The sequence below is a fragment of the Melospiza melodia genome, chromosome 2 (assembly GCF_035770615.1).
Source record: "Melospiza melodia melodia isolate bMelMel2 chromosome 2, bMelMel2.pri, whole genome shotgun sequence".
In the NCBI taxonomy this organism is placed as follows: Eukaryota; Metazoa; Chordata; class Aves; order Passeriformes; family Passerellidae; genus Melospiza; species Melospiza melodia.
This window is the reverse complement of record NC_086195.1, coordinates 127,684,383-127,697,313: the sequence shown is the minus strand read 5'-3', so window position 1 is coordinate 127,697,313 and position 12,931 is coordinate 127,684,383. Positions and strand designations below refer to the sequence as shown.

The window sequence follows — 12,931 nt, the reverse complement described above, 5'->3', positions numbered from 1 at the left end:
AGAAGGTGGTGTCAGTAAGCCTGACTGAGTAAAATATCTTACAATAGAAGCATTCCCGTGTTCATGAGAAGTAGCAGTGATTTTTCCTCCCACAGATATTAACACCTCAAGCAACACAACAAGCTTATTGTTTGCCAGAGAGAAATAGCCAAAACCCACACTCCCCTCTGCATTTTCTTTAAGGACTTTCCTCTGACACTGAAGAAAGAGAATGGTTTAAAGATTGTACTTCCAGGAAACTTTTGGGGGTTATTTTATTAGTACATCTTTCACAAAGAACATGTGCTTCTTGTTTAGCTGTTAGTGCTAAAAGTAAGTTTGTGCATTAGTTTTTGTTTATAATTATTCTGTAGAGACTTCAGCAATATTACAAATTCACAATTTTTATCCATTTCGTACTACACTTTTACTAACAGTTGGGTGGAATTATTTCCTCCTCTCTACCATCTTTCCTCTGAAACCAACAGGCTAAACACTTCCATGTAGCCACTTATTTTCTTAATAATGATTAACTATATCCCAGACCATCCATCACTGGTCTCAGCAGTTGTCTGAGCTTGAAATATGCATTTAAAGATCCACCCTAGTCTCTCATATTCTCACTGTTATCTAATTCAGAATGTGAAGATCGTAAGAAAGATAATTTCTATATGAAGAGGTGGAAATGCAGTGGGCAGCACATCGCTGCCACAGTGTGACCAGCAGAGAGTGATAAGCTCCACTGCAACCTCTGACAAAATGCTGTTGGTCTCCTCCAGAAGTCCCAATGCAGACATGGCCAAGCACCTTTACAGAGTAAGGGATGGAGATACAGGCAGGTACTGAGGTAGCTGCCATTTCAATTAGTCAGTGGTCCTTCTTTGTGCTGTATTTTCCATTTAGCTGGTGCTCTGAGATCCACAAGCCTGACTCTGTATTTATGTTTCTCCTCAGGCAGATAGTGCAGATTATTACAGATTTATAAAACATGAAAAATAGGAAAGGAATTCTCAAAAAGTCATGCAGATATACAATTTCAGTCATGAAGAATACAATCACTGCTCTGGGAGCCTAGTATGGGGATACTGTTCTCAGGAGTCCTGTTACACAGAAAAAGTAGTATTTCATCAAGGAAGTTACCACTATGAAACCAGTAAGAGATACACTTATAAATGAATGTACATACTTACACTGAATATACATTTATCAGAAAAGACACACAGGCATCATTTACTTCAAAATATCTACTGGATCACTTAATTATATTTTTATTTCGTAGTGTGTATAGAAATTTCTTTAACTGAAAACTGATCCATTCCTATTTCAAAAGGAAAACTGCTGGTGACTAGAGCGTGTCAAAGTAGAGATGGAGACATGAGAAAATAGTCACGTATTCAGCAGAGTCCTGTTAGCAGATGAGAGACCAAGGTATTTGGTGTTAGTGTAGAGCCGTCCGTCCCAGCGTTACCGCAAAGAGAGCAAGGGCACCACCTGCTGTTTTAGAAATGTATTTATTTGGAACATGACAGCGACTCTTCAAGTACTGCACTCAAAAATTTTCTCCTGAAGCTTCTGCAACACGATTTGAATAAGTGATGACTTAGCAGATGCCTGTTCACACGATGAACTTTACTGTAGCCACAACACTGGCCATAAATGCCTGGATATGGGGTACTAAAGAGGTTTTTGAAAGCAAGGCAGTGTTTCACACAGGCTCTTCCTCACCCAGGGCATCAAAATCTAGCATTCATACATTTTCAGGAGATCTGACTGACATTCAATAAGCACCAAAAAGTTTAGTGATTGATTTAAGAAATAGCATCTTCAGCATGAGAATGGTTTAGGTCATTATATGAAGTGGAGGTTATAGAATAAGTAATTACTACTAGATAAGGAAGACATCAAACTACAGTTCAAGCAGTTTTTAAAAATTTTCAAAGGACCTTGTTTCCAAATGCTCCCAATTGAGAAGAGAAAGGTTCATACACACCAAACTGATTTAAACATACATGAAGAACTTTATAAACCCAACTGTCTGGCAGTTCTAAGACAATTTGACCATAGCAAATTAAATCCCTAGCTGACCAGGAGATAAAATGTAGACTGTGAGCAACAGTTTGGACAGTCTGAGTCAGTGAAGACTCTATCTTTGAATAATTTTTCCTAGATGCCACAAGGAATCACCTTATAGTCTTCTCCTCTTCTTCTGGACGTCAAGTGTCCTTGGGAAAACCCTGCATGAGGCTGCTCAGGTATAATCGGACTGTTTTATTTTATAGACTACAAAGGAACTTTTGTGAGGAGTGGTCTTTTATAATTAACATTATCAAGTGTCAGAACTTCCATGAGAGTTGAGAATCATTGCTAAATGAAATGGCCAATTTCTATGCAGGAGCCTTCAGCCATTTCATCAGAGAATGTCCAGAAGGATTTCAATTGAAAGACAAGTTCAAAATAGCAGCAGCTGCAGTGTCTTCACTAATTTTGGAAAACAACGTGAAACTTTAGCAAATTATGTGCTTTTGCCAATGAAAATGATAGCACGGCCCATTTCCTCTTCAACCAGAGCCAAGATTCACCTTGCTCACTTAAAAGCAAAGTTTATGAGATATTTTAATTTTTGTCCTATATAATTCAGTTCTGTTTGTGCATGAAAAATTCAAAGGAAAAGTGAAAAATGTGCATAATTTGTTGATTCCCATGAGCTGAGATGAAGTTGGCAAATTTTTGTAATGTGTTCGTATCAAATACATTTCAGGGATAAGTTTCTCATGTTTCATCTATCAGTTTCAGTTCTTACAAGATAACAACAGAGGTGTCAATACAGTGCCTTGTTTCCCCCTTTAGAAGATGCTTTGTACATCTGCAAGATGTGCAAAACAAAAATCATCTATGATTGCATCAAGCTTTTGCATTTATTGGTGGCTTATTAAAATTAATTAATTGCTGTGAATGAATGCTAATAACAAATTAGTAAAAACATCTTCCTTTCTTCTGTTTGTTTGGTTTTTTTTACACAAATAGTTTTATTACAAACTTGAATTTTTAAGAAATACACATGTAAGAAATTACACAAAGGCCTTGGCATTTGCAAAAATCTTTTGGTATTTGCATGGTAATAGTCCATAAAACATTTCTGGACACAGACGTGCTCAAACAATGGTATCATTGCATAGAAATTCTTACAAATATTTCTGAGGCCACTTAGAAGAATTTTTTTTGGCACAATATTAACAAAATCAAGGCCTTATACTTTTCAAAATCAAGTAATTCAGTGTGTGAGTAGTGTTTAAAACCCTGAAAAATATTAAATACAGAATAAAGACTATAAGCTCAAAGCAGAATTTACTATTATAAACACAAATAACTATTAACCTGGGTTCAGTCTCTGCAACTTCAGCATTAAAATGGCTATGTAAAATGAACATTTCACATCTTATTTTGGCATTTAACACCTAATTCATGACACTGAAAAGAAGAAAAATTTTGTAAGCTTCTTTTTGATATGATAAACTTAGAGCTTGATTTGCCTAATGGTTGATATCTATATAAATTACTAAAATATTTATATATATTTTTCTTCTTGACCATTGCTGGATCATTCTTTATTCCACAGGAAAGTTTGTTCTACTGCACAAAGAAGCTGCATAGTACCAACACAGCAGAAACACTTACTTGCCTATTTGTGAAGCCAATTTGGCAATTTCTTCCAGATGTAGACCCATTAATACTAACAGCACTAAAGGCTACAAACAGAAGCAAAGGTTGGCAGGATGGCATTCTATGTTGTGAAAAGATGGTTACATGTTGCTTAACCACAGTCTGTAATCCCAAACCTCTTTTTTACATTAGTATTTCTTTGTACAAGAACAATAAGTACATACCCAAGAGTCTGGGATTTTAAGACACCTAGATAACGGTAACAAACTTATCTGGGGAAGAAAAATGAATCTAAATATATAATACAAGAATGAGAAAGGGGGGTCAAACAGTATAAGGCAGAACTGCATACCTCCTAGCACCTTTGCATTTTTTTTCTGGATAAATGCTGACTTTTTATTCTATCAGTGCATTGCATTTATATAAAAAATACATATACTTTGATCAAAAGTGCCATTTGGCATGTCGACATTTGAAGCTTATCTTTGTTGTCTCTTTTCTTCTTTAGCAAGGACAGGGCCAGTAAAGCAGTGTGTGTTAGTTATGCAAGTTCCTAAAAGGCACTTTACTGTTTTCATATTGGACAACAATGAGGTACATATGATATATGTCTAGGCTTCATTGCTGTTAAACAAATAGCACCATATTGTGTGAAATTAGTTGAAATTCAAAAGTCATTATGTTCTTCTCATACAGACTTGACAACGGCTAACATTTGAGCGTAGATCCCCGGCTTTCAAGGTTGAGGGAGTCGGTTTCCTACAGAAAAGAAAGAAATTAAAAGACCCATTAACAATCTTCAGGTTCATGACTGACAACACCAGCTTGGAATGCAAGTCTCCCTTCCCGCCTCTGCTGAATCAAGAAGGTGTTCCTAAGTTCTCCAGTGTGTGATCACTTCCAAGTTTGGTCACAAACTATCGTAAGACTAGTTTTAAACATCACACACTTACTGAAGAGTTCAAATAAAATTGGCAAAGAAGCTGAAATTTGACTGTTTATGAGTTTCTGCTAACTCATGTGACTTTAAAGACAAACGAAAAGTTGGCAAAAGAAATTATGTGATGTCATATAGAAACACAACCCAAACCTTGAGTCTCTAACCTGTCATAAGGAGGTTAGAGACCTCCTAGCAACTAGAAATAAATCATTTTCAGACAAAGTTGTGCTTGCATTTAATGTTTTTCGTTAAAAAATACAATGTGTTTACAGGAAATTGAGGAGTATTTGTGATTTCTGATAGCAGGGCAGGTCCCCTGATCTGGGATTATTTTATTAATCTGAGACATAGTTTGCAGCCAAAAAGGTGTGTGAGGTTGAGAGGTCTCAGGGTAGGACTCAAGGAATGGAAAAAACTGTAGTGCTCACTCCAAATTTTCTTCTGACCAGCCTTCCTCTTTCCTAGGGATCCAGGGCTTACCCCAGTGGTGGGGTGGTTGTGGCAGTAGTTTTTCAGGTTGTTAAGATTATTACAGCCCCAGTGATACTCAGTCTCAGTGCTCAGTTTTTCTACCTACTCCACTGACAGCTATCTGATAAACAAAAAGTGAAAACTGGCTAAACAACCTGTCTCATTCTGAGACAGGCAAGGCAGCATTCACAGATCCAGACAGAAGACACGAAGAGACGCAGGGTAACAGGAGCAGCAGCCAGGACTGTGGTGGAAGAGGGCGATTACCTGCACTCCAGAGGAGTCTGCTGACTAGCTAAGCTATGCAGACATGGGAACTGACCTATATGCCAACATATTAGTAACATTCATAAAGAGCAAATGAACCTGTGTTGAAAAATACTCATGTGCAGGAGACCAGAACAAAGCCTATGACCACTAGCTGCATTTTACTCAAACATACTTCCTCTAACATTAGGGAAAGGTAAATAATTGTTCAACTCACTTAGTTTAACACCTGTACAAATTGCAAGTAGTTCTATTATAAGTTAATGCCCATTTACAGGAAATGTTATATTCTAATCTAATTTCAATCAGTATGCCAGCCTATCCCAGTTACCACTTGGTGAATACAATCAGAAACATAGTGGAATTGTGAGCATTGTTAGATTATTCTGAAAAGCAAAATACATGATACAAATGACACAATGCAAACACTAACTGATGACGCATTCATTAATTCCCCTGAAAGCTACTTTTCTTTCTGCTACAAAAGTAATTTACTACATAAATTACTGTGCTAGTGGACAGCCAATAGTTGAATCTGTATTCCATTCAAAAAATACTTATTTTATTCAGTGATAAGGCTCAACTGAGTCTGAAAGAGTGATAAATGAATCATGAACTTACCTGAACATCTCATTCCTTTCTATAGTGGCAAGCCAGAAGCTGTAAGCATTTGCATAGTAATTGCAGGTGCCCCGGCCATGGCATTCAATGAAGGGAGCGCTGCGGAACTCCTCTAGGCAGGAGCCAGGGGATGCCAGGGCCTGGCCAGAGCCCTCAGCACCAGCACTGGTGTGCTAGGAAAGGCAAAAGCATTGGTCAGACAGGGACTTTCCACCTCTTTTGCTACACCTGCAATGAACTCTCTCGCACAAATATTTCTTCACACTTCTCTCCTTATCCTCTGTTCTGTCCATCTGCTGCTTTGTTGCTCAGCTCAAGGAGGAACAAGAAGGTGGAGCTGAAGACTCCAGAGATGGCATTGGGTTCTCTCATTCAACAGCAGCTTGACACATGAGCAATATCAGCTTCAGGACAGCTGTATGCACAGAAGTCCTTCAGGAGTCAGCAGGACTCAAGCTATCTCTATGTAAGCAACGTGCCAGGGCTAGCTCTTGGCCCAGGAGGCACAAGGTCTGGTACGGCTTTTATCTGAACAGCTTAACTCCATTCCCACTCCACATCACAGTGGTCTCTCTCCCATTGCCAAGTGCTAACAGCTCTGGATCCAGCTGTGTCTCAGACCATGCCCAGGCCTTGCCTGGGAAAATGATCAGGTTCTTTTTGAAGTCACTACAAAGAGTGAAGGACTAATGCCCTCCAAAAACCTGAGGGGACAGAGGCAGATACTATATTTCCATAGATCAAAACCCTGAAACAAATGCTTTCCTCAGCTCAGAGTATGTCCCAGTGCACTTACCATGACAAAGGAGTAACCAATCCAAAGTGAACTCCAGCCTTCAGGACACGGTGGTATTTGAATTGTTTGACTGTGAACAGCTATTACCATAGCAGGAGCTTCACATACAGAGCATCTAGAAGGACCAAGACATGAATGAGCTGTGTGCACTTAACGATTAACAGTTCATTATTCAGAAGCTACTTTCTTTATGGAATCTTGAAATTGAAAATGTTGTCACATTCAAAACCAAAGGAAAATCACAATGTTTCATTTAGAAAAACAGCCAACTGGTTCTTTTTTCTTTCTTGTTAATTTCTAATTTATTTGATAAAGTTCTAATTTCTCCCTTACTTAGAGAAAGTTCAACTATTAAGTCTTATTCCTATTAGCTTTCCTATGAGAAAAGAATAAGAGACCTCTTATCTGAATATTTACATGTATTTTTCTTTTTCTAGTCCTGTTTGTACTGAAGTTTCTAAAAGTGCTCCATGTCACGAACATGGGGGACAAATAGCCACTATCTCAGCAAGTATCACTTAAAAGTGGTCTAATCTGATCAGAAACAAGTAACAGCAATTCATCATCCTAAACTTAGCTCTGACTTCCAGAGAAAAAGCCATCTCTCTGGAAAATGTCTTACAAAGGCAATCACTGCTAATCTAATCTAATGCAGACTCTTTCCCATGCATTTTCCTTGAAAGTGTTTTTATTTACATTTGTGGTCTATATCTCCACTAAGAGATTTCCAGCAAAGTAACTTGCACAACAAACTTCAAAGCAATTCTCCAGAAAGGCATGCAGCACCAGTTCTTTTACTTCAGATAAATTCCTCATGTCTCAGAACTGCTAAGTTACTGAATAATCCAATGACCAATCATTCCTCCACAGAATCACAAAAAACCCATGAGCTGGGCTGGAATTTTAATATGGGGGCTGGCAATAAGGAATTTGGTAGATATAATCAGTTTTTCCTTGTACAATTCTTCAACTGGCTGCTGCAGTTAGCAATTATGAACATTATTCAAAACTAAACAGTCTGATCCCTGTTATCAGAGCAGGGAAAAGAATCAAGTGCAAAATGGATTAAGTTGGATTCTGGAAAATGCAGAGAAGCAAAGGTATTCAGAATGAAAGCCTGCTATTTCTGCCTTGTGAAGACTGCTTTCATACCTACTGCCTTCATCTTTAGTGCAGAAGCAAGAGTTATTTTAAGAAACACATCAATGAAAGAGTAAGTTAAAAGAAGGAATGTAAAGCTGCCTCTATTCTTGGAGCTCTGCTTTGCTTCAAGAGATTTCTGGTATTTCAATAGAAGGCCATACAGGAAAAGAAGTCCTGTGATTCAAGGCAGCAAGTGACACTTCTACACATTTTCTACATTTGGACAGGGAAAACTGTCAGGCAAAAAGCATCAACTAATAAAATAAATAGAAAGAAGAGTTTACCAGATTCTTTGCTAGTTTTCTAAAATGAGGATTACAACTATTTCACTCATTTCTATGACTAAAAGGAGAAAGACACATAAGCACACATGCACACACACACATGTACATACATATACACACTTACGCGTTCTTACGGTGCAAAAGCTAATCCGTAGGCATAAGATAAGGCAAAGTGTTGGTTAGTACCTCCTTCAGCAAGAGTTTCAAATATGACTGTTAAAGGCTATTTTGCATTATATGGGATGGCATAAAAGGAATATGAATTTCAGAGGCTGGCAATTTGAATTTTTTCTGAGAGTCAAGCCCCTTCCATTCATGGACAACAAACAACCAAAAATGTAAGACCAAAAAAATCTCTCTTGAGAATCTTGTCCTCAATCTGCCCATTCATTTTCAAAACATACCAACTTCTTTGGTACTAAACCAAAAGTAAGAATACAGAGTACAACTGCAGATACAAGATGGATTCCACTATGCAAAATAAACATGGAATGTTTTGCAGTAGAGCCATATAGCTTTTTGAACATCCAAGATATCCAGAATACAACCAACTGCTGATCTGGATTGTCCTTTCTCTTGGATGTACCTGAGAAATCACTACCAGCAATCTCCATTCCCATTCATTAAATATGCCTGGAAGAGGGATCAGCAAGAGCTGATACAGATTAGAAGCAATGACAGAAAGGACAGTAATGCCTGTATCTAATGATTATCACTTAAGCTGTAAGCTGAAGATTCCCTTGTCAGACTCATATCCAATTGTAGGGCAGTTTGCCACACTCTTGCTCACAACTCTGGCTTCAGCACTGGATATATTATGCAACAAGAGGTTTTCTAGTGGTCTTAAAATTTCAAATGGACCAAAAATTCAACATTGCATTGATGCAGAACAGTTATGTCTCTGATATAAGCACCATTCTTTATGCTAGCTGTGAATCTGGAATTATTAAAAAAATAGATGATTGATTTTTCAATTGTTTCCTTTAATTCAGAAAATAATGGCTGTATTCAAGCAGAATGTCTAAAACAATGGAAGAAGCCTGTCAGTCTACTGTATGATAAAAATGCTACCATTTTCAAACAAAAGGAAACTGAGCCCTAAAAAGCTTCTAGCTATGGCTAGTCAAAGAACAGAAGTGTTTCGGACAAGAATTGTGAAAAAATGCACAAATTTTCCTTCAAAATACATCACAGCTTTTGCAAGACAACATTTCAAAGTATATCTTTGAATTTCAATTATACTCAAAATAGGCTATTCTGTTTCTTTGGGTTTTCCCCAAAATGGATTTATTTTTGATCAAAGTCTAAACTGAAAACATGCACACTTTGAAACATTTCATCAAAAGAATTCAAACTTCAAATTTAAAGGCAGGAAATAAAAATGTACAGATTCAAAACCTTGTCCAGAAAAATAAAGTACCCTAAGCTCTTTCCACAGGCTTTTTCACTTTATAAATACAGCAGAACTGAAACCATACCTGCTGATGAATGGTCTGATATTATCACCAGTGATAGGAGCCATATTCATTGGCATGGGCTCAGGAGTAGACAGCCAGTAGGAGTAGTCATTCCTTGATGCAAAATTACAGACGTTGTTGATATTGCAGAATAAGAAAGGCATGGTACTGAATTTCCGAAGACAGCTTCCTGCTGTGCCTGAAATGTTAAGTGAAAGGTTATTTCTTAACAGTTTTGTTAAGCTACTGCCAACTGCCTAACAATTATTTCCAGGAGCAGCTAAATAAGGCAGAGAACACTTGCTCTGGATGGCCCAGTTTTCTCAGAGGAAGTGAATTCTCTTAGCTTCATGAGGAATGAACAAGGCAAAGAAAGGAGTAGTCCAGTCTTGCCTGTAGAATTACAGAATACGTTAGATTGGAATAGACCTCTAGAGGTCATCTAGCGAACTGCCCTACCAGTTAGATCTAGTTTCTTGGATCCAGATTTAGTTGACTTTTGAGGATCTCCAAAGACAAGAAATTCAACCATCCCTCTGGGGTTCTGTTCCAACGGTTGACCATCAGCATAATGAAAGGGCTTTTCTTCATGTTTCACTAAAATGTATCTCATACTTGTGGTCCATTGCTGCTTCTGTCACTGAGACCCTCTGAGAAGGGACTCTAAACTCTCTACCCTTTCTCTAGGCAGCTGTAGACTGCAATAAAGGCCTCTCCATAAATATCTGTTAAGGCTGAGCAAACCCAGATCCATCAGACTGCCCAAGACCCCCTGAGCCATCTCAGTAACTAGGAGTTGTATCCACTGTGGTGTAGCAACATCTTCCTTGTTCTGGTGTGCCTAGGTCTGAGCCAGAGCAATTACACAGATTTGCTCAACGCAGTCCTACAAACGAGAGCAGCATTTGGTTTGTAATGAGTTCTAACTGAATTCTAATTTGGTCTCCACTTACCCAGATCTTGGCCATGTGCTCTTTCATTGCCTTGTACATAAAGCAAGGAGTAGCCGTGGTAAATCAGCCTTGTTCCAAATGGACATGATGGTTCTTCAATGGTTTGACTGTGTCTGGTAACAAGGAATCCATGAGCAACTGATGGTGCCCCTGGTGGGCCCATAGCCCCAGGCAAGCCATCAGGGCCAGGGGGACCAGGAAATCCTCTGGGCCCTACAATACAGAGAGACTCCTTTTATTTCTGCAGACAGAGTCCCTCCCTACATGTCTAAAGAAGTGAAATTAGATACATTCACACCTAATATCACATGCTATTTTTTCCATGAAGGAATCAAGTCTTTGAAGAATGCAGGGACTTACCTGGGGGACCAAAAGGACCAGCTTCTCCTTTCTGCCCAGGCTGACCATCAAACCCTGGACTACCAGGTGGTCCAGGTACACCTGAAGGTCCGGTCACCCCTGTTGAAAAACAAGCAATAATTATTAGTGGATATTATTTCATGTTCATTCTGACCTTTTGGCTTTTAATACAGTACAGCATAGGTATGCCTCAGCATAAACTAAACTCCTGCAGATTTAGTGCAGACAGTTCCATATGTAGAGAATATATGAGGGTTACTGCAGGCAAAGTGATTCTATAGTAGAGAAGGAGAAGCAAGGAGAGAGCATCTTTCTAAACAAGCTAGCATTTGACTGGAATATGAAAAGGAATCTCTTCTCTCTCTGCTTATCATATGACTCAATCAAAAATAGACGATAAAAAATTAGGGTCGTGAACAGTGGGAAAATGTGTATCCTCTTAGCTTCTTCCCAATTCAGACATATTTTATGTCTTCCCTTTATCAATTTTTAGGGATGCTATGAATTCTACATAAACTCAGCAAATCTTACTTCAGGAGAAGGAAGTTAATACTATCAGCACTATAGGAATATTTCTGTGACTCATCAGACACTCACAGATTTCCTTTTCCTGATCACTCAAAAAGAAACATTGTTTTAATGTACTGAATTGACTACTAGTGATAGAGTAATGGATTCTGCACAAGCAAACCCATGCTGTGTTCAATCACTGAGACTGTTTCACAGCTATTTCATAAAGGACAGCAGTTGCAGAGCTGTATCATCACCTTCAAGAGAAAACTTTCATATCTACTTTATTAACTAGGAAGAAGATATTCATTATCCTCCACTGTAATTCCCCATCAACTCAACATAAATCATTCAGGAAAAAAGCTTTCCCTTAGAATCTTAACACCCCTGAGCTCCCATTCTCCATGTCCCATCATTCTGAACGACATGTCCCCGTGCCAGCATTTCATTTTTCCTACCACTTGCTCCCATTCTCTTACTTGCTGATGTGTTTCATTTTTGCAGTTCACCTACTCTTTATAAAAATTGCCATATCTGGACTAAAAGAAGAAATCCAGGACCATGGAACAAGCTTCCTCAGGAATTGCTTTTCATTCCAGCATCAAGTGTTCTTCCTCATGCCTTTTTGTCCCAGAGACACACAGTAATTAAGTTTGGATTCAAGACTAATGACAGAATACACCCTGACAAATACATTTTGGGGAAAGGATAAGCAGAGTGCTGCAAGTCATTCTGCCTACTGCTGATTTCAGATACTGATGTGCTGCCTGCAGAGTGAGAGCCTATAAAAAACCACCAGGAAGGCATCTGTTTTGGATGAGCTTCAAAAAGAAGCTTCTTCCTCACTGACACAATTTAAGTGACTTACAAAAATTGGATAATATTATACCAAAAATCTTGTAGTATCTAGCCTACCTTTGACTATTTTACATTACAAAAATATGTTTCTACTGGCAAATTAGAAACTCTCACCTTGTTGTCCTTTGGGACCTGGAAGTCCTGGGAATCCCTTGAGACCAACTGGTCCTACAGGTCCAGGTAAGCCAGGATCCCCTTTAATAAGCTGAAAAGCACCTGGTGGGCCTGGTGGGCCTTGCAAACCTGTGAAAATCAACCAAGAAAATCAGCATGAATGTAGTATAGCACAAATGAAAAAAAAGTTACCATGTATTGCCATTTATAAAGTCAGAGACTGAAGCCTGTCCCAGAGAGTCACAAGATATCAATACATCCTAGACTTTACATGTGAACGAAACTGCAAAACTTCCCAAAATGAAGCCTATCTATGCTGATATCTCCAGCCAAACAGACTTCCCATGGACTGAAATAGCTGTTCAGACCTTAGGCTCCATGGAGCTGTCTCAGCAAGTCTGCAAATAACCCCAGGCTGAGTGGTGTAGTCAATATGCTGGAAGGAAGGGATGCCATCCACAGGCACCCTGACATGCGTGACAAGTGGGCCAGTGGAAACCTCATGAAGTTCAACAAGT

At 38.6% G+C, this 12,931-nt stretch overlaps 1 protein-coding gene across 1 annotated transcript in view; it reads right to left on the bottom strand.

Moving 5' to 3' along the window:
* Window positions 1-1,474: 1,474 nt before the first annotated feature.
* Window positions 1,475-12,931, bottom strand: part of COL4A1 (collagen type IV alpha 1 chain) — a 120,582-nt gene continuing 109,125 nt past the window's right edge. The window contains exons 46-52 of the mRNA XM_063149962.1: window positions 12,414-12,542; window positions 10,932-11,030; window positions 10,572-10,784; window positions 9,640-9,817; window positions 6,735-6,849; window positions 5,939-6,111; window positions 1,475-4,398 (exon numbers count right to left, since the gene is read on the bottom strand). Coding sequence (XP_063006032.1) covers window positions 4,317-4,398; window positions 5,939-6,111; window positions 6,735-6,849; window positions 9,640-9,817; window positions 10,572-10,784; window positions 10,932-11,030; window positions 12,414-12,542 — 989 coding nt within the window. The 3' untranslated portion in view covers window positions 1,475-4,316. The remainder of the gene's footprint in view (window positions 4,399-5,938; window positions 6,112-6,734; window positions 6,850-9,639; window positions 9,818-10,571; window positions 10,785-10,931; window positions 11,031-12,413; window positions 12,543-12,931) is intronic.